We start from the raw sequence: 20,033 nt of genomic DNA on the forward strand, positions 1-20,033 counted from the left end.
ATATCCCACCATGACGGAGCTGCTGGGACAGTGGAGTTGCCTGGAAGTGCAGGCCCAGCCAGAAGTGCAGGCCCCGCCAGAAGTGCAGCTTCACCAAGAAGTGCACGCCCAAGTGGAAATGAAGGCCCCAGCAAAAGTGAAGGCCCACCCGGGAGTGCAGGTTGCAGCAGAAGTGCAGGCCCACCAAGAAATGCAGGCCCTGGTGGAAGCGCAGGCCCCAGCAGAAGTGCAGGCCCAACAAGAATGAAGGCCCACTCCAAAGTGAAGGCCCCAGTGGAAGAGAGGCCCACCCATAATTGCAGGCCCCAGCAGAAGTGCAGGCCCTACAAGAATGAAGGCCCACTCCAAAGTGAAGGCCCCAGTAGAAGTGCAGGCCTCAGTGGAAGGGAGGCCCACCCATAATTGCAGGCCCCGGCAGAAGTGCAGGCTGGCTGTCTGCACACTGAAGCTGCTGCCCTCCTGTGGCGCCAGCCTGCTCTTGTTGGGCCTATGGAGAATTCTCGGAATGTGCTCCAGGCAAGCTGCGGTGCAAATTTAACTGCAAATGGTGGTGCAAAATCTGTCTGAAAGCCCAAGGGCATGCTTCAGGTGCACACCTCAGGCCAGGGTCGTGGTAAACCAGCCATAAAAGCAGTCTGGCTGCATGTCCAGGATCCTTGGAACCAACTGCGCCAGGAGTTGCAGAGCTCCAAGGTTGCCTCTTTGTAAAGATAAAGCTGATGAAAGCCTGCACCAGCCCCTTGCTTTGACCTCTTTTTCTGTTTACCCTGTGAGAGAACTTCAAATTTCACTTTCCCTGCTGCTTTGCTTTTCATCATTTTATGCTGTTGCTGATGTTTTATTGAATATGGGTCATTGTGATGTCACTGTTCACAGAAAATTGTAATTGCTGCCTTAAAGCTAAATGATACTTCCATAGAGAAGCTTGGATCAGACTCAGCTGTTGCTATCTTTTGACACATCTAACAGAAATGATAGTATTTCCCAAACACAACAGCTGAGTTCTGGTGTTTGGTTGCTGATATAAATGAGGTAGCAGAGAGATTTGGCCACGCTAGCAGGGAAAAGCAGCTAGACAAGGAAGAAAAGAAAGATGTTTGGGAAGACTTATTGGTTCACATTTACAAGTGAGGAAGAACTGCTCAGAATGTGGTAAACTTTCAGAACAGTTTATTAAATAAAATCCCTAGAAAATCTGGGCCCCCTGGATTGGTGTGCAGCACAAAACCCCACGGGGAGAGTTCAGCTTTCATCTTTGTATTACCACTCTTCAGAGTTATCTGCCCCTATGTAATGCCCTTGGCTACCTGTGTTTATGGTTATTCTTTAGAACTGCTTTGATAAAACACAATACAAAAGGTAATATGAGATCAACAAGTATCAGCAATAATTGCATTATGAGCAAGCAGCATTTTCAGAACAGTAAGGAATGTTTCATCACACATTGTGATCACAATGCCATATCCTTCATCAAGATTTAATCTTTGCACATGAGTCAGCCCTGCAAGTCTCCAAGGCAATACTTAGTTTCCAAAACTTGAGTCAGTAAAACATGCAAATGAACCAAAAGATATTTTGCAAAGGTAGTGTGTAAGAGGTAGATCCTCCCAAGCAAGTTCCTATTCCCTCCCTGTAACACTTCCATGGCAGCCTACAAAAATAAATCACCAGGTTCTAAGTGGCATAAGGAATAGATTTATGCCAAATGAGAAAGAGCAAGAGAGACCTGCTTTCACAGTATTTCAAACATGCATATCTGGAGCTGAGTACCATCCGAAGTAATAGCTGACCACATATTTGTGTTTAGAGAAGAAGGCATGGTGTATTTAATGCAGCAAACCCAGGCTGTTGTCATAGTTCTTGGTGATCTTCCACTTTACTGGAATAGTTCAGGACACAACTCTGTGCCTTGGGTTTACTCATTACTCCTCACCATATCTGTGTTTCTGTGCTTAATCTGCTCATGCTTTTTTTTTTTCTCTGTTGACAAGCTTGCTGCCAGTGTTTCAAAATGATCTCTAGATTATGTTGAATCACTGTGGAGATCCCTGGAGTAACCGCTTGGGAAAGTCTTGGGCTTGTTCAGAACAGGTGTTTCAGGAGACATTGAATTCAGCTCTCTGACCTCAGTGTTGCGTGGGGTTATTAGCATCCCAGTAATTGCTGGAGTGAGATGCTCCAGTGTTGAGTAATTGTTCTTGTCTAAAGCATAACACTGGTGTTATTTCAGTACATTGGTTAGATTAAAGCTTTTTTACTATACTTTTTTTTCTTTTTTTCTTTTCTTTTTTTTCTTTTCTTTTTAAATACACAGTCTTCACTTCTGCACACAGATGAGAACATGGCTATGGAAGGGAGCCCTTGCATGGAGAAAGTCAATTGCACATAGCTGCTGCCTGGAGGGTGCTCTGATGTTACATATCCCTTTGTTTAGCATTTAGAGGAGGGTTGTGCAAAAATGTTCACTACTTTGATGGCCTAGTGTTACTGATGCTGTACTGGGTAGCCTATTTTTCTTCCTGGGAATAGGGTAAGGAACGGGATGGACCTGTGAGATGGTCACAGGCAAAGGATTCCAACAATGATAGGTTGGGATCCATTTTGATGGTGACTCTAATTGTGTCTAATTGATGGGTGTTCGGAGGTAGTACTCCAAAACATGTGTTATTATACAGTTCAACACTTCTGGCTCTTAGGATTTCTTTAGAAGCTTTTGATTCTGAACAGACTTACAGCATCTAAGCTGAACTATGGACATCCCAAGGCACTGCCAGTCACTGTGCTCCAGTGCCCACTCTGTCTTTCGCAATGCATGCAGTGCTCAGGGAGGAGGAGCTGGCTTGGTCTGACTTGACAAGACAACACATATTCCCCACTAAAATAACAACCCCAGTTTTCTGGACGTACATGTCCAGAAGTTCCAATCTGGAATTTCCTGCTGATCCCCAAAAAAGGGTGTCAACAGTGTCAAAAACCAGTCTAGCATCTTCTCCCAGGAATTCAGTCATGTTTGTGCATTATTTTTACTGATTTATCATTATGGTTCCATGCTGTGGGTGGTTGTTGTAGTGTTGATGGTAACATCCCTGGCATGGTGCATGGTGGCTCCCCATCCTCACCTGCTTTGGGTTTGGCTGAAGGTAGCATCCCTTTGAGATACCAAAGGACAGGGATGAAAGGTGATAGCAAAATCCCAGTGTGCAAAAATGACAGGCACTCGTAGAGACTTTGAATGCAATAACTGTGAGTATCAAGGTCTTGGGAGAGACATTCCATTGGACAAACTTCTGTATTATAGAAATATAAAAGCAGACTTATGGACAAGGCTGATGAGTGGCAAAATGCAGCCTTCTGAGTAGGCATCTTGCCATTCAGTTCAGCAAGATAAAAGGGAGGGTGCCTCCCATATAGGCCGAGCAGCATAAACATGCCTTTCTTCAATTCATTCCTCTCTTCTGCTTGTTTACACCCTTGACAATTTAAGCCTTGTTCTTTACAGCATAGATTACGGTTAAAGTATGTGGGATGGTTATGAGGAAGATCTAGGCAATGTTTATCTAGGTTGTTGTAATTTTTCCACAGAATAAAGGACTTCAAAGTACCTCTGCATGATTAACATGGTGTAGATACAGTGCTCTTGTACGATAAAACTAATGGCATGTTACTGCACTTTTAAGTATTGGTAATGAGTAATAGTTTCTCTTTAAAACAAGACCTTATCTCCCTAAACAGACCCTTCATATCTCTGCAGGTCCAGGTTATTTTCTTTGCCACGAAAGGCAGATTTTGGTCATGTTATGCTGAAATTGGGTAGATACATTTTGGAGACTTCTGGTCTTTATATGATACAAATTGAAAAGAAAGAAGAGGGGACTACCCTACATAGAATCTAGTCTTGTACTGCTTTAAAAAAACCAAAAAGATAGGAAACTGTCCTTACAGTACTCCTAATTTAACATATATAATACAAATGATAAAATCCCTACTTCTCCAGTGGTAGCTTTATTATTTCCTTGTGTAAAGAAGTTATAGCTCTCCATGGAGATGGAGAAGCTATAGATTTATTCAGTACGTAGCTCTGCTTCCAGCTGGAGGATTTGGGTTTCAAGCCAAGCTTTTCAAAACCTAATGAGGAATTGTGCACACTTCCTTTGCAAAGAAACTTTTCAGCTATAACTAGTGATCATAAAGAAACCTCAGTCATTTCTCAGTCGGGTATCACACTACGTGGGGTTCAGAACTGTTTAACAATTAACCATAAGCAAAATAATTACAGCAGTTGAAGGAACGATCCTCGCAACAACATCTGATTTGCAAGTAAATGAGATAATCACCAACAAATAGGTCTCGTAGCAGGCAAGCAGCTGGAGGAAGTATAAAAGCACTTGCAGCTGAAAGCTGTTTACTTGTTTCTTCCAGCTTTCTCCCTTCAGTGCTTCAAGTAAGCCTGGGCTTATTCTTTTGACTGCTCTATCTTTACTTTCAGTTTTTGTTCAGAGCTTTGTGGCTCTCAGAGCTGCTAGCTATAACTAGGTCTCTAATGGAAGCAGTCTACTGTGGGGTCTGACAGATATAGGTTTGGGTAATGGGAGACTTTGAGTCCTATGTGTATTTAGATGCTTTCTATTGAGAATGCAGGATTGAAATTCTCGTAGGTAATGGAAGTTGGCATGATGGTTAGCTGAATTCTAATCAGATGTCTGTTATCTCACGTGCTGCTATTGGAGATTGAAACTAACCATTCTCCTTTCATGTATTCACAGATTTGCATCTCCTGTGTGTGTTTAAGGTCTAGGTGAGTGGAAATACATAGAAATCTTTCGTTTTCAGGATAAGGCACAACTTTGCCTTGTAAATTAACTCTATAACTGAGCACTCCAGCACCTTCTAGCTGCAGGCCCTGCCTGGTGTCGTTTACCACTGTATTTAAGCTGGAATTTTCTGTAACAGCCTTCTTGACTGTGAACACTTCTGGAAAAGCTCATTATTCTGTATTTAATGTCCTCCTTGAGCCAAGCACTATAGTCAGTACCCTGAGAGGCACTGGAATTCACCTAAAGAATAGTGGGTTTGAGGCTGGAGAGCTGCTGTGGGCAGGATTCTGCTTCTGCACTGGCTCCAGGTGTGACCACAGAAACCTCCATACAGTTGTGTTCTGAGCTAGAGTTCTTCTGAGCCCTGAAATAGCCAGAGTTTCTAATGGGGTTTAGAAAGTGGGTAGAATCGGGTCTAGTTTGGAATGGGGATGAAACCTGCTCTTTCTGTTTGTTTACAGAAATCAACCTATCCACATGCCATAGCAAAGCACTCAGCTCTCCAAGCCTCTGTACACTTGTGCTGTTTGTGCAGCCTTCATCCCTGGTGTGGACATGGGCTGGCATTTGACATCCTTCACCGCAGGGAGCTGTGCACCTCTGACAGAGGATAAGGTGCCATTCTGCTCTTCCCCTTGTGTTTCAGGCTTGCCAGCTTTACAGAGTGATGTCGTACTGTGGAGATGTGTGCATACCATACAGCAGCCCATGTGATGTGACCTGCCCTCCTCCCTTGGCCAGAGCCTGCAATGAGCTGTGTGTGACATCCTGCAATGACTCCAGAGCCATTGTGTACCCACCACCTGTGGTCCTTACTTTCCCTGGGCCGATTCTCAGCTCCTGTCCACAGGAAAGCATTGTAGGTAGCACTGGACCACTGGGCATTGGTGTCCCCTTTGGTCCTGGGGGTTGCTTTGGTTACAGGGGCTATGGAAATCCTGTTGGTTTAAGGGGCTCTCTTCTTTTTGGGGGAGGGTATGGTTCTGGGAGTGCATGCAATTACAGCAGGTCTTACAGTTCTGCATACCCACCAGTGGGAAGGGGGTATTGTGGACCATACTCCTACCGCCTGTACAGCCAAGCAGGCTCAGGGCCATGCTAAAAACCATCAGGGAAGTTCACTGCATTGAGCAACCAGGGTATGGAAAACGTGGCAGAAAACCATGAATGGGAAACTGGATTTGAGTCTGAGCAGAGCTGGGATCCGTCTGCTCTGAATGGAGCCAGCAGAAGCTGGGTGCTCTCGGAGGTATCTGAAAAACATTCTTATAGGTGCAGCTGGGCAAAGTGTATAACTGCATGTGCACAGCCTATAAGCATGTTTTCCATTTAACACTCCAAGCTTTTGGCACTTTGTTTTCCCATCTCAGCATTTATCCCACTCTTCTTGGGGATGGGCTGGATGTTCAGCTATGGGGGGTCGGGAGGAATCCTGTGTACTGCAAGTGTTTTCTGGAGTGCCCTTAATACCCTTGAGGTTAACTTAATGTGTCCCAGAAATTTGTATGTTGTTTTGTGGCCTTCCACAGCAGTAGAGTAGAAGAATAATGGAGAGCTCATGAGTCTTAGTATCATTTGCTTTAAAAGGATTACATTGTAAAAGGGTCAAAGTAGGACATAAAAGTCAAATTATACAGCTATAATAAGGAAAGAAGGATTACTTATATCAAATGCATGCCTTTGTATCACAAACTTTGCTTTTAGTACTTGAAGCTCCTGAAGTGCCTGTCTTCATTTCCTGTGTTATTGCAAAGTTAATTCTGTTTATCACATCCATTAAAAGCCATACTGCACAGCACTGACCTGGTGTTTGTTCCACTTCAGTTTTCCTCCCCTTACCTCTATCTTGATGAAAGTACTTCTCTTTCCTCCAAGCTCCTTGATTTCTCTGCCAGATGATGTCTTAAGTCTTTAGTAGTTACCAAAAGCAGTTTTCTTCCAGCCCAAAATACTGTTTCTTTGAAAAGAAGAGCTTTGGGCCTTCACTTTTTTTTTTTTTTTTTTTTTTTTTTTTTTTTTTTTTAGCTAAAAAAGAATGCTCTTAAGAGCAAGATGTTGCCTTCCAGTCATACCCACCGACCACTTCAAAGCACTGCTTTCTGCACTCTGGGCCCAGCTCTATGCAGGAGCTTTCCCAAAGAATTTTTCTGGTTCTGAAGTTTTTATAGGCAAAAACTTTACTATGTTTACCCCTTGGAGAGCTGATTTAGATTACACATGATGACAACCTTTTGGTAGAAACCATGTTCTTGCCCTGGTGTGAGCTGTAATCTGTGTTTGTTTGGCTGTATTGGGTGGGATAGAAGTGTTCTCTTGTCTTTGTTGTTTATCAATGATAAAGCTGTCATCTGAACCTGCTATGGCAACTACAACACAGAAAACATGTCAAGTCTTGGGCAAAGATGCCCAAGTTAAGGCGTAGCAATCTACAACAAATTTGCTAGGAATGTGGGGAGACATTTTTAATATGCTATGGTCATCCTGTGTGTGCAGGGGTGAGGGCAGCCCACCCTCTGTGTGAGCCTTTCCAGTGCAGCGAGGCAATAGGAATCCTTGCTCTCATACTTAGAACTAGTTGACTTTGTTACTGCTTCCTGCGAGCACTGACTGTCTCAACCCTATCTGGCTGCCAACCTCATTTACATGAACTGCCAGATAATGGAATGGTAATTATAAATAATAATGCTAACAAGTACAAGACATGCCTGAGATCTCCTCCCAAAGTCTCACTTAATTGCCGAGACCTGTTTGGTAAATTATTTGGCCTCTGTCTTAATCGTTCCCTCTAGAAATCATCAGCAGTAATTTCCCATTTCATGTAGGCTGTTACACAGGCTTGCCCTGAGCAGTATTATACCTGCTGGGCAAAATGCTTAATATAGTACAAAACTGCAAAAGGGAAAGGGTGACTTGAAGGCAGGAGAAATCAGACGAGAAAAAATGGCTGTGGTGTGCACCTAGAGTATGCCAATGTGAAAACAGTTTAGTTTGAATGAGTTTTATGGACCTCATGCTGGACTCTCCAAGTCTTGCAACACCTCCTTGGTCCTGTGAATGAAATCCTTAGTAATTCAGATGGCTCATGGTCACATTTGCCAATACAACACCAACAATCATCTGAGTTGGGGTGGATTCTCAAAAGGATGGTGGAATAGTGAAGGGTGGTGAAGGATGCCTACAGTTTCTTTATGTACAGCGTGGATACTTCCCTACAGGATCAGCTGTGTCTGCTACAGGGTGTATGTTGTTATGTATATATACATACCCTGCTGCTGCAACACCGAGGAGGTGTTGGGTTGAGGAGCTGGGAGGCAAAGTTGCAGTTCCTGCTGCCAGAGAGAGCACAGCAGTGGGGTATGGGAAACACCAAACCTGCATTTTCTGGTTCTAGCCTTGCCTTACAGGCTGAACATATCTAGGAGTGTAGGTGTGTTCTAGGCAGACGCCTGAGCTGGTGGTGACCTATCTCCTTTCAAAATGAAGAGCATATACAAAACCAGTTGAGTGAATTGGACTGTTTTAATTGATTTTTTTTGATAAAATTATTAAAAGACAGGCTGAATAATGTGCTCAGACATGCTTGTTGGTTCAGAGGGAGAGCTGGGAGGAGAACCTGAGCACACCACCTCCTCTTTTATTTTCTGTCACTGATCTGATCATTGTTTGGAGAACTACAAGACACAAAAGAGGAGATAGTCCAGCTACAAGGCACTGACAGCTAAATACGCATCTCCAAGGCAATGGGAAGAACAACTACTGTCTACACAACACAAAAGAAAAACTCCTTTAGAGGAACATAAGGCTGTACAATTGATGCTGTTGAACATAACTGACAGAACTTCTGGGGCAGGGATGTGATGGCTAACAGCCTGCTGACATTAAGTCTTATTTCTGCCTTTCAGCTTCAAAATATATTAAGCAATGCATTTTGATGTATGGAATCTTTATGATTATTAAAAGATATTCCCTAAGCCAAGGGCTGATCAATATGACGATAATATGACAATACTTTTGCCTTGATTCCAAGCTCAGTTGCATCAGCTGAGAGCTGGGCATGGGTTTCTGTGTTTCACAGACAATTTAAGACCAGTGATACTCAATGAGCCACAGCCTTGTACTCTCTTGCAGTGCTCTGTTCTGGGTAGTGCAAAAGTATTTCCCTTTACAGCAATTTCCAGCTAACAGTCCTATGCTAAGGATGGACTTGGAATTCAAAACGAAGGATTTGCAGGTATTGCTCCAAAGCGCAGATTTTCTTTGTTTGAATGGAAATAGGAAATAGTAATTAAAGGATTAGGCAGGCTACCATGGCTTCAGACAGAAATCTGGGACTTTCATTTCCAGCAAGCACGTATAGGTGCAAGGCCAGTATATGGCCAATGCATATACAGTTATTGGGTAAATGCAGCAACATATTGTGAAAAGTTACTTTGAATCTTCATAACAAAGCGAATCTGATTTCCCTTTGTTTCCTACATATTCAATAGAGTTATAGTAAAGACAAAGATGGCCCCTACCATTTTGACATGTAAGACATCTGCAGACAATAATATAGGTATAATTCCATGTAGGGTGGAGTTGCTCCGTTAAGAGCAACAATGCACAAAGTGGTTACCTTGATTGACATGTGCAAACAGTGGATTTGGTAACTGGAGGGACAAGGACAAATGATGACATGACTGCAAAGTAGGGACCATATAAAAGTCCCTGCAGCCCAGAGCCTTCAAACCACTTCGGTTCTCCTGGTTTTGCATCTGCTGTTGGACCAAGTAAGTAATACTCTTTGCAGGATGGGGAAGGGTGACATTAAAAGTGTCATTTCCATTTCCATTCAGGTTGAGAGTGATGTATTATTTAAAAATGTGGAATAGAGTAATAGGAAATAGAGTAAAATGTATTTCATCTTTCTGACCTTTCATTATAATCAATCTCCTTGTGGCATTTGCTCTCTGCACGTGTTCCTTCAGTGTGATGGCTTTGGGTAAATGAGGGCTGTGCTGCACTGTCACCCTTGATCATGCCCTGCCACTCTTTGTCTTCCAGGCCCACTTCCATCCCTACGATGGCTTTTTATAGGCAGCCCTGCAACTACGGCCGCCCCTTGCTGCCCTGCGAGGTGACGTGCCCACAGCCCTACACCAATGCCTGCAGCCAGCCCTGCATCACCTCCTGCGGGGACTCCCGTGCCATCGTCTGCCCCCCACCTGTGGTCATCACCTTCCCAGGCCCCATCCTCAGCTCCTGCCCTCAGGAGAGCATTGTGGGCACCTCAGCCCCTCTGGAACTGGGCAGCTCCTTTGGCCAAGGGAACTACCTGGAGGCCCAGAGCTTGGTAGGTCGTGCTGCAGCCGGCCGCTACTCCTACCCCTGCCACACCAGCCGGGTAGAATTCTGCTCTCTGAAGCCCTGCATCACTCTACCACCTCCATCGCCCCCCCCGACCTGTCAGGAACAGGAACAGGAGCAAATCCGCAGCCTCTGAGCAAGCACAGAGGTGCAGCTATCAGAGGGCATTGCCAGGAGCTGGCTGCACCCTCAGCCAGCCCAAGGAGCAAGCTTAGATGCCAGCCCCCCTTTGCATGAGATCTCTGTTCAAGATCTCCTTGTGCTCTACTTAATCCCTTTTTCCTTTGCTATCATGTAAATTTAATTCAATCCCTCTGTGTTGTTCCCTGCAGTGTTGCAGTGCTCTGATAAATCCCATCTGTCATTCTCAATAAAATCCTTTCAGCTGCACGATATCAAGTTTTCTTCTTCTATTTATTTGGTTTCTAAATCTGCAGCTCACTGATGCTGAAACAATCCTTGATGAATAGTACCTAATAAAGTCTTTAAAGAAGATCCCAGGCCTTGCTATGGATCCTAAACACTTCACATGGATGTTGTACAAGTACTATTTATTTGATGCATTTGAGAACCTGAAGTTCCAGGGGAAAATCCAACAGGGGTCGGATGCATGGTGAAGAGCAACATGTACCCTTCAGTGTTCCTCCTACAGGGAAAGGCTCTCTGTTCATTCCTTGCCACAACAAGCCCACACAAGAGTTCTTTTTCCCTGAACAGAGAAAAAAAATGCAAACTGAGATGGTAAGTTAGATGAGGATTACTGATTTCCTCTCCTGTGAACATCTCCGAGAGCTGGGCTTTTGCAGGAAAATGCCGAGCTTTATGCAAGCTATAGTGCATGAACTGGCAGAGCTCAGCTTAGCTTATCATAACACAGCTATGCTTACTGGCCACAACAAAATTGAAAGCTGCAGCCTTGTTTGAAGAAATCGGCCTTCAACTGAACATTTTCTATCACCTCAGACATGCTGACATATAACATATATCATAAGGAGTGCCCAAAAGAGGTCTGACAGGTCAGCACTATTTTTCCACTTTCCAAAGAACTCATGAGTATGAAACAACATTGTCCATGAGGTCACGCTGCTTTACCAACCAATATTTGGTGCATGTGCAACTCGCCTGGATGATGCAAATTTTTTTCTGACTTACCGTAATTGCTATGATGTTCCCTTCTTCATCATGTTGTTACACAACTATGCACCTCATGTTTCAGCTCCTTTCAAGACTTCAATGATCAGATCCTTCCTGGTATCAGTCCACTCCCTTGGTTGGTTCTGAATGGAAATTAATCAGGATTTTCCTATGGTTCCCTGATTTTTGCTTACTTCTCTGTCCTAAGCAGTATCAGGCACCTCGCTGTGTGGTCCGTGATGCCATGATAGTGGATATTATCACTATTCATTATTTCCTTAGTATCTGGTTGCAGGTATTAGAAGTCTCTCACACCTTGGAGCTTCAAGGATAATACAGTCCATGTCTCAGTTTCAAATGGATTTTACAAGAAATTTTAAGAAATTATAAGATATCATACAGTTGTCAGCCAGTTTCATCCCAAGTGAGGTACTTTGCAATGCTATGGAGGGCTAAAACCTGAGACTTGTTTCAGAAAGGCCAATATCTGATGAATCTGAATGGGATCAAGACGTTTATAGTAGGATGACGTACAGAGGCGTAAAGGGAAGCTGGGAATTGCCTAACAGATGCCAACAGTGAGTAAAATGATTACACACTATGAGGTGTAATCGTTTTTGTTTTGAATCTGATCAAACCTCATACACCAAAGGTGCCTCAGATCCTCCTGGCTACCTGAGAAGCAGCATAAAAGCACTCGCTGCTCACCTCTCCTCCAACAGCTCCTCCTGACTTCTCCTCTGCAACTCAAGTAAGTTGTTCATTCTCTTTCCCTTTTCAATATGCTCTTTTAATGACAATTCTGAGTCCTACATAGATATTTGCTGGTGCACAGACTGGGCAGCCTTTCCTTAAAGGCAGATTGCTGATCCTGCAGAGGACGTGGGGCTGGTGGTATCCAGTTCCTTGAGGGACCTTGCTAAGTTCTGTGCATCAAGGGTTTTGAGACTTCTGATTCCTAAAGCTGCTATAGAAACTGCTGCAATAGGGCAGTAACCGGGGGAGCATTGCGTATAGACACAGCAAGAATGAGGGTTGTTTGATGTACAAAGAAAGGTAAGGAGGAGCTGAGAGCTTGGGAAGTAGAGAGGATAAATGTAACACAAGGATGGGAAGAGAACTAGGAACTACAAAGCCATATCAGCTGTGCTCAGCAAACTACTCAACCTGGTAGCATCCACAGTAAATACACCTGGATGTGCAAACAGATCCCTGTCCTACCACTTCATCCACATGTATTCCTCTGTCTTCCTCTGTTTCAGATCCACTTCCACTACAGAACAATGTCTTCCTACAGACAGCTGTGCAACTGCCAGTGCTTCACTCCGTGCGAGGTGGCCTGCCCACCACCCATTGCCAACGCCTGGAACGAGCCATGCATCACATCATGCGGTGACTCCAGGGCAGTGGTCTACCCACCCCCCGTCGTCATCACTTTTCCTGGGCCAATTCTCAGCTCCTGCCCTCAGGAAAGCATAGTGGGGTCCTCAGCACCAGCTGGCGTTTGGGGCTCACTTGGCTATGGGGAGTCCTATGGCTACAGAGGCTCTCTGGTTTATGGGGGATCACAGGGAAGCAAGTTCTCATACCCTTATTGCTCCCAGAGGTCCAGCAGCTATCGCTCTAGAAAGCGTGAGCCCTGCCAAACCCAGCAAGAATATACTTGCAGCAAGAGCAGTCAGGAGACCGAATGCAAGATCCAAACTCAAGAGTAAGATAAGCAACATGAGTTTCTAAGATGCTGGCTTAAAAAGGATGACCCTTGTTAATGCTTTACATTATATTTGTGCTCATATCTGCTTACATACATCTTCCTTTGTTAGAAGTGTGCTCTTCTATTCTTCTCATGGTCCAGATTTTCAAATGTATTGATATTTCTTCTACGCTCGATCGTGTATTATACAACAAGCATAATGGAAGAGTTGTGATACTGTGATTTTTTCACCTGACACTGCCTGGTGTCCATCAAGAGCTATGTTAAGGGATGAAAACTGGACTGCCTCATCAATCTTAAAGCTGCAGAAGAAGAAGAGAACACCGTGCTTGAAATGAAGATTCCTGAAGAAGCCTCACTTGTTAAAGCCTCAATTTCTGTTTTCTGTATGAACGTGTTTTTCTACTGTAAACTTCCCTACTCTATCTCCTATTAAAAAGTCACTTTGCATTATGATATTTGCATTCTTGTTTTCTTTTCTATCTGTTTTTCACATCAACCTAGTAGAGACAATCTCCTGTTCAAAGTGTTGGTGCTTCCATCCTCGTTAAGCTCCTAGTTAAGAGAGGGGAGGAGAGACCTTAAATGATTAAAAGCATTATGTTGCTCTTCAGCACAGCAAGTTTTCCCATGCTGCTGATATATACTGGTTTGCTCAGCTATAGGGAGCAGTATCTTATTTTAAGGACCAATATATTAATCTAGCAAAAAGAATAAATGAGTGCTAATTCTAAAGCTTTCCATTTCAACTTTGCTTGGTAGGTTCTTTCTTTTCTCTCAATTCTGCTCAACAAGAAGCACTACAGTCATAATAGATGACTTTGCATTTCACAAAGTGCAAGGATGTTTTTCCTTGGGTTTCACATATATTATTTTGGAAGTCATTCATTATGGCCTAGCGAGCAATGGACATTTGCCAAACTGGGGAAAAACAGCAAAAGGTCAGCCAAAAGTCTCAGCAATGAAGCTGATGGTGGAAAAATGGGGATAAAGTGGGATACGACCACCCTAGGTGCTACTGCACAGGCTCGGAGGGATATTACTAGCATATATTAATGAGTTCTTGGAAAAGAATGAATATGTATGCCAATGTACTGCACATGTATGTGTTAACTGATCCAGTGTAGAACCTGAACTCTGAGACTGTGTGCTTGTTTGTCACATCACCTGGTATGCATTGTGAGGAATGAAGGAATGCTGCTTTCTGACGATACATTGGAGTTAGAGAGCTTTCTTCCCAGATTTTGGATGATGCTGTGTCCTTGGTTTAGACTTTGCACTGCTAGGACTTATTGAGGTAAAAAAATAATGCAGGGAAAGGAAAGGAAGCACATAGTGATTTTCATGCCCAGGCACAATGTATGAAGGAAGTACAAGAAGAGAGCACAGGATAGCCAGCAGAAGGCAGCAGCTCGTTAAGGACCCTCATCACAACATGGAGCACAGTTTGCATTCAGCAAAGACTTTACATCGCACATTTAATTTCACTGTACTTATCCTCAAGACAGTAAACTTGAACAGTCCAGATCTTGAATAAGCAAGTTACTACGCAATGCTCTTCTGAGTAGGGTTAATATAGTAGTAATTATACTGTATATAATTATATATTGTTTATTGTATATATTATTTGTATATACTATTAAAAAAGTAGTGTTAATATAATAGTAATAATACTGTAATAATGTAACAGCTGTGAGGTTACTTAGCTAATTGCACTCAATTTACACCTCAACAACTGTTTATTGTTTCCAGATGGTCCTTGAGCACTGCTGGATCACTCCCTGTTTATTGGGAGTTCTCTATGCCTCTTTCACTTTAAGGTACTCTTCTTGTGGTCATCTAAGCTGCTTTCTGATTGGTGACTGTGATGACTTCTTTCTTATTCCTGAGGCTCCTGCTGAGGCACTCCTTTGCACAAAAGCTGAAGGAGGGAATGATAACTACTCCTGGTTGCTTGCAATCCCAGCTGAGGTAACTTTATGATCTCAGGGAGCTGGTGTCATGGTTTCATGGCTGTCCATTGGTATTCCACATCATAACACCATGCAGTGCACTGGGAAAGTACAGAGGACTCAAATTTCCTTTATCTTAGGCTTGGGTTTCAACTGTGGATAATATTCTGTCACTGGAAAGTTGTCTCTGTTGCTGTACACCTGGTAATATTTTCTCTTCATTTCCTTAAACTACCTAGACTTAGCATAAACTAATATTCACTTTCTATTTCTCTGCTATGTGGAATTGGGATGGCTCTGATTGTAAAGGCAGGGGAAGTAAGGATGAGCTATTGGAATAGTTCTAGAGTGGATATTTACTATTCCACAATGGTCTTGATACTTTTAACCAAGGGCTGGGCAGTTGTCTCACATGTGGTTCCTTGTAAAGATTAAATCATGCACGCAGTCAAGCCTGGCATGTTGTAAGGAGAGTAATGTGATGAAAGGATCCATAGGCACTACGTAAACACTGCTGATGAGAGCACAGCACTCATCTCCTTAATCTTTGAGTGTGGTTGGGTTCAGTTGGTTTTCTGAGGCTGCATTACTCCAAAACAGAGACAGCAAACATGAATGGTATTTGCAGGCGTTCATAAGTCTTTGTTGGTAGTAAAGAACTATTCATCTTCAGCAAAGCAAAGGAGGCAGTGCTGGATGGACTTGGCTGCTTCAAAAAAGGCACAACTTAATAATCTGCCACAAATGTGAACAGGTACTGAAGGTGTACAGTGTTCTTATTCCTTGGAGTTTAAGGTTCAGATGGGTAGGATGAATCACAGCACAGGATCCCATCTCTGGACCTTCTCCATTAGACAACAGGATATTGGACATATGGCATAAAAGTACTATTAAAGAAATAATGCATGCATCCCAAAGAACATAAACACATGTGGATTAGTTTCAATAATACTAGTTTTTATTGCTTTAACATTGAGGAACACTTTGCATAATGAAGACTTGAATTTCTAAGAGTTGAAGAGATGCATTTTTGAGTAATACGACTTTAAAGCCAGAAAGATCATAAGAAGGCAGGCAGAAGAGCGGTTCCATAGACTGGTGGTTCCCACAGGGCCCAAGGGAACACCTGGCAGTTGTGGGCAAGCAGGGCTTTGGGGTGACCCTCAGCTCTGCCACACCTTCAGCTCCTGCTGTCGGTTCCTCATGGTTTCTCTACCCCTGCACACCTTCAGCAGGGCCTGCAGTCCCTGTAGCGCTGGCTCCTGCCCTGCTGGAAGGAGGACAAAGAGCTCCCGTAGATGGTGGAGCCCTGCAGGCCCCTCGGCTGGTCCAGCCCCAGCGGGGCTGAGCTGCCCACGATGCTCTCCTGAGGGCAGGAGCTGAGGATGGGGCCTGGGAAGGTGATGACCACAGGTGGGGGGTAGACAACGGCTCTGGAGTCCCCACAGGAGGTGACACAGGGCTGGCTGCAGGCATCAGCGTAGGGCTGTGGGCAGGTCACCTCGCAGGGTGGCAGGCAGCGGGAGCTGAGCTGCTGGCTCCAGAAGGACATCTTTAGGACAGAGAGGCAAACCTGCAACACAGTGGGGGATCTGAGTCCTCCTAGTGCCCATAATCTGCCATAGGGTCCACCCTGCTCAGCCCCCATGCAGCTCCTCCACCCCCTTCCCCAGGTTCTGCACAGCTTTCACGCAAAGCTATGGGCTGAGCTACCACAAACCTTAACCCTAAAGAGGTCAAAGGAGGTTAAGGGATCAAACTTACCTGTCTCAATGAGGAGGAGAAGTGAAGTGCTGTGGTTTGAGGACTTCTGAGCCCAGAGCCCTTATATACCATCTTGTGTTGCCTGTGGGAAATGAGACATCATATCAAGTTCATTTTGTTGCAAAACACAACAGTGCGTGTCACTCGCCAGGCTTCTGTGATTGCTTTATTCACTCTTTGAACAATTATCAGTTTCTCCCAACACCCTCTTGTTTGTTCCTTAAATTTTTGAAGCCACTTCACTTCCTGAAACACCAATTATTATTATTTTTTTTCCTTTCTGATGTTTCGAAACTGTTGGAAAACTATTTATGCAAATAATCCACTTTAGCCAGAGTGTGCCAAGCGCTCTTCAGAATCATGGGTAGTGCAATGCTCTGTGGGCTGATTTTCTTCTCCTTAATTCCTGCTGACGTTGAGGTGAAGCACTTCAGGGCTTAGGCTAAAGGTGGGAGATCAGTGGATTCTTGCAGTGTTCTCAGAGATCCAATGCATCATTACTAGCCTGCATAAGGAAAAGCAGGGGGTTCTGTCTTTTATATCTCTTGACCTTCCCAGTGAAAACGTAATAATGGCCCCCAATAAGGTAATAACGTATCCTGAGTTAAAATACAGTCATGAATACAGTGGAAAAACCATCAAATGCTTTCTGATAGAGTATCTTTAATGACTCTAAGGCGAAACAAAACCAAACCACAAACAGATAAATGGAGGGAAGCCCATTGGATGACTTCTTCGAAGGAAGAATGCCAAGGAAACCCTGAGCTGAGTAATAGTGTGGAAGCCATTAAGAGAGTGAGGAGTGATGTGCAACGTGTGTGTTCCAGATTTGTCAGCTCAGACACGAGTTCTCCCTGCTCGAGTCACTCTCAGTGAAGCCACAAGAGCGCAGTGCTGAGTCCTGCCTTAACCCGATGGATATTTATCCAGCAGTCAGTTAGGTTTTGTGTCCATCCCAGCTGCAGTTTAACTTGGCCACAACAGCAGTCACACTTTTTGGCTTAAACTATAGTCATGTCAAGGCATATGTATTATTTTTAAAGCTAATTTGTTTGTGAAGTACTTGTTCTCATGCAGAAAGTGCTGCTCAACCCTCCTCCTTGGCAAAGACTCCTTTTCCATTGCATTCTCTTCTCTTTGAGATGTCTCATCCACTTGGGTGCTGTTAGTTGATGGGTGCTGTTAGTTGACTCCTCCTAGGGTGTAGTAGACATGCCATTGCAACTTGGGTGTGCTGTCACCAAGCAAGACAAATTCCACCCACTCCATATGAGATGCACTCACGGACGGATGATTCTATGGGCTTGGAAGAATCATGTAGAAATGTTTTGGCGTCATGGCCTGGGTTAGGATTTCATTTAGAAGCTGGAATGAAGGGTGTCCAATTGTTGGTTGTGGTGGTCCTCTGTGCCAGCTGGGAAGAATTGTCCACCATTCTCTTAAAGAAATAATCTGAAATCAATTCACGAAAGGTTTGCAGGTACATCTGAATGTCTTTTTTGATGGTGTTAAACAAAACTTTGTTTGATATAGAAAGTTTTTTTTACACTAATTTAGGGAATGTCTTTGATAGTTCACATGCAAAGGATCCACATTTGTGGTACTGTCAATTGACATACAAGGAATATATGCAAAGCTAAATGCTAAATTTGCTTCTCAATGAACTACTTGTCTCTGAATATTAATCTATAATGTATTTGCACTGACAGTAATGGCCGAGTGGGTCAGACCAGCAAAACACATATAAGGGAAAAGCATTAAGATGGGAATCTAGACCCTGCTTTTTAAAATTACAAACTTGAAGCATGGCGCTGTCACTGTAAACATTGTGAGTCAGAAGAACAACTTTCGGGTGTCAGCAGTATCGATAGATTCTCGTATGCAGTTTCCTCTGCCTTTTCTGGAGGGCATGATGCTTCGGAGAAGGCTGCATCTCCAAGAACTACATGATTCATTTGCAAGTAGCACTGTGGCTGTCATCACCCATCTCCAAACCAGGTGAAACCAGGTGTGGTAGAGGCAGCAAAAAGAGCCTGGGTGGGTCATTTCCCCAAAACATGCTCCTTCCTCCTTCCTCCCTTTGTTTCTATTCGTGTCTGTTGTTTGTGTGAGTCTTTCACTACCGGTAGCTTCAAAGGTGTCTGTAGGCATTGCTGGGAATTCATAGGGAAGCCCCAAGGCAGCCCTGGGAGAGGCTCTCCAGCCTTTTGCAATGGTCACCTGCACAGCATCATTTGTACTGATAGCAGTTACCAAATGCAGGGACGGTGAACTGGAACAAAAATTGTGTTTTGGAAGAGGAGTCACAAGGTTACTCAAAATCAGGGATTCAATCTCAAACTGCCATGAAAGAGATGGATTTTAGAGGTGGAGAACACACCATCTTGAGGACAGAAACAAGCTTTAGTAGGATTAGATCAATGTGAATACACAAAATGCATAGATTGTACTGAAAATAAGTTTATTAGTAAGTAAATGGAGAACTGAAGGCAGGGTACTGGATCAGCAGAATAGAGCTGCTGAAATAAGCAGCCAATCTTTCTGCATCAGCTGCAACTGCACTTAGAGATTTCAGCCCCAGGTTTCCGTAGGGTGATGCATGGTTTGGCTCTGAGATCTTCAGTAATGACCCCATGGAGTCCATGATGATGAAGGCTGGACAAAAAATTACCATTGTCCAGAGTCCCTATTATCCATGGATAACATTTACACATCACTTTGTGCTGTCAGAACTTGAAGTGGGATGGGTGATTTGTGTTTGTTTCTTGGCCAGGAGGACTGGAACGAATGTTTCCCACCTCTAAACCCATTAAGCTGTTGCAGAAGGTGACTATAGAGTCTAATGTGTCTCATATAATTCATAGGAAATAACACACACGGGTATGATGCAGTGAGTTGCACAATGGCCCCTTACTGAGTGATAATTTGGAAAAATGGCATCCCAGGTACTGTGTTTATGGATAAATTTCTGAGCAAACTTTGCATTATGAGGAGTTTAGAGAAATAGGGGAAAAAAACTCCATTCATTCCAGAACAAGAGAAAAAAAATGTATATATACCTGTAAGGAATTTGGTGCTTGAAGCTTCACAAGGAAAGCATTCATAAGGTTTTATCTGACAGGGTAACAATGACAAGAGCACAATAGCAATCACTGTCACTGAGCAAAATAATTGCATTATCTGGGGCAGTTACAGGTGGAGTGAATTTCTGTTTGATAATGCATTAGGACGTCACATGTGAGGAATGTCTCACATCCTCCCGATTGCCCAAGAAAGAATATAAAAGCACTCACAGTGCTGGGCTGCTCC

The 20,033-nt window shown here is 43.7% G+C and overlaps 2 protein-coding genes and 1 long non-coding RNA gene across 3 annotated transcripts; 2 read left to right on the top strand and 1 right to left on the bottom strand.

The window, feature by feature from the left end:
* The first annotated feature begins 4,404 nt into the window (after window positions 1-4,404).
* Window positions 4,405-10,547, top strand: LOC100857468 (feather keratin Cos1-1/Cos1-3/Cos2-1-like). The gene is made up of 4 exons (XM_046903998.1): window positions 4,405-4,441; window positions 4,764-4,795; window positions 5,461-5,673; window positions 9,858-10,547. The coding sequence occupies exons 3-4, from the start codon at window positions 5,588-5,590 to the stop codon at window positions 10,294-10,296; spliced, it is 525 nt and encodes a 174-aa protein (XP_046759954.1). The 5' UTR covers window positions 4,405-4,441; window positions 4,764-4,795; window positions 5,461-5,587; the 3' UTR covers window positions 10,297-10,547.
* A 656-nt stretch (window positions 10,548-11,203) lies between these two features.
* On the top strand, window positions 11,204-13,464 carry LOC107055092. The gene is made up of 2 exons (XR_001470083.4): window positions 11,204-12,045; window positions 12,557-13,464. It is a non-coding gene; the product is annotated as an uncharacterized LOC107055092 (long non-coding RNA).
* A 2,432-nt stretch (window positions 13,465-15,896) lies between these two features.
* On the bottom strand, window positions 15,897-16,882 carry LOC431313 (feather beta keratin-like). The gene is made up of 2 exons (XM_004948236.3): window positions 16,725-16,882; window positions 15,897-16,533 (listed from the first exon to the last, which is right to left on the bottom strand). Exons 1-2 carry the CDS (start codon window positions 16,794-16,796, stop codon window positions 16,189-16,191), a joined length of 417 nt encoding a protein of 138 aa, XP_004948293.3. The 5' UTR covers window positions 16,797-16,882; the 3' UTR covers window positions 15,897-16,188.
* Between the last annotated feature and the right edge of the window lie 3,151 nt (window positions 16,883-20,033).

The sequence above is a fragment of the Gallus gallus genome, chromosome 25 (genome assembly GCF_016699485.2).
Source record: "Gallus gallus isolate bGalGal1 chromosome 25, bGalGal1.mat.broiler.GRCg7b, whole genome shotgun sequence".
NCBI classification, from domain to species: domain Eukaryota; kingdom Metazoa; phylum Chordata; class Aves; order Galliformes; family Phasianidae; genus Gallus; species Gallus gallus.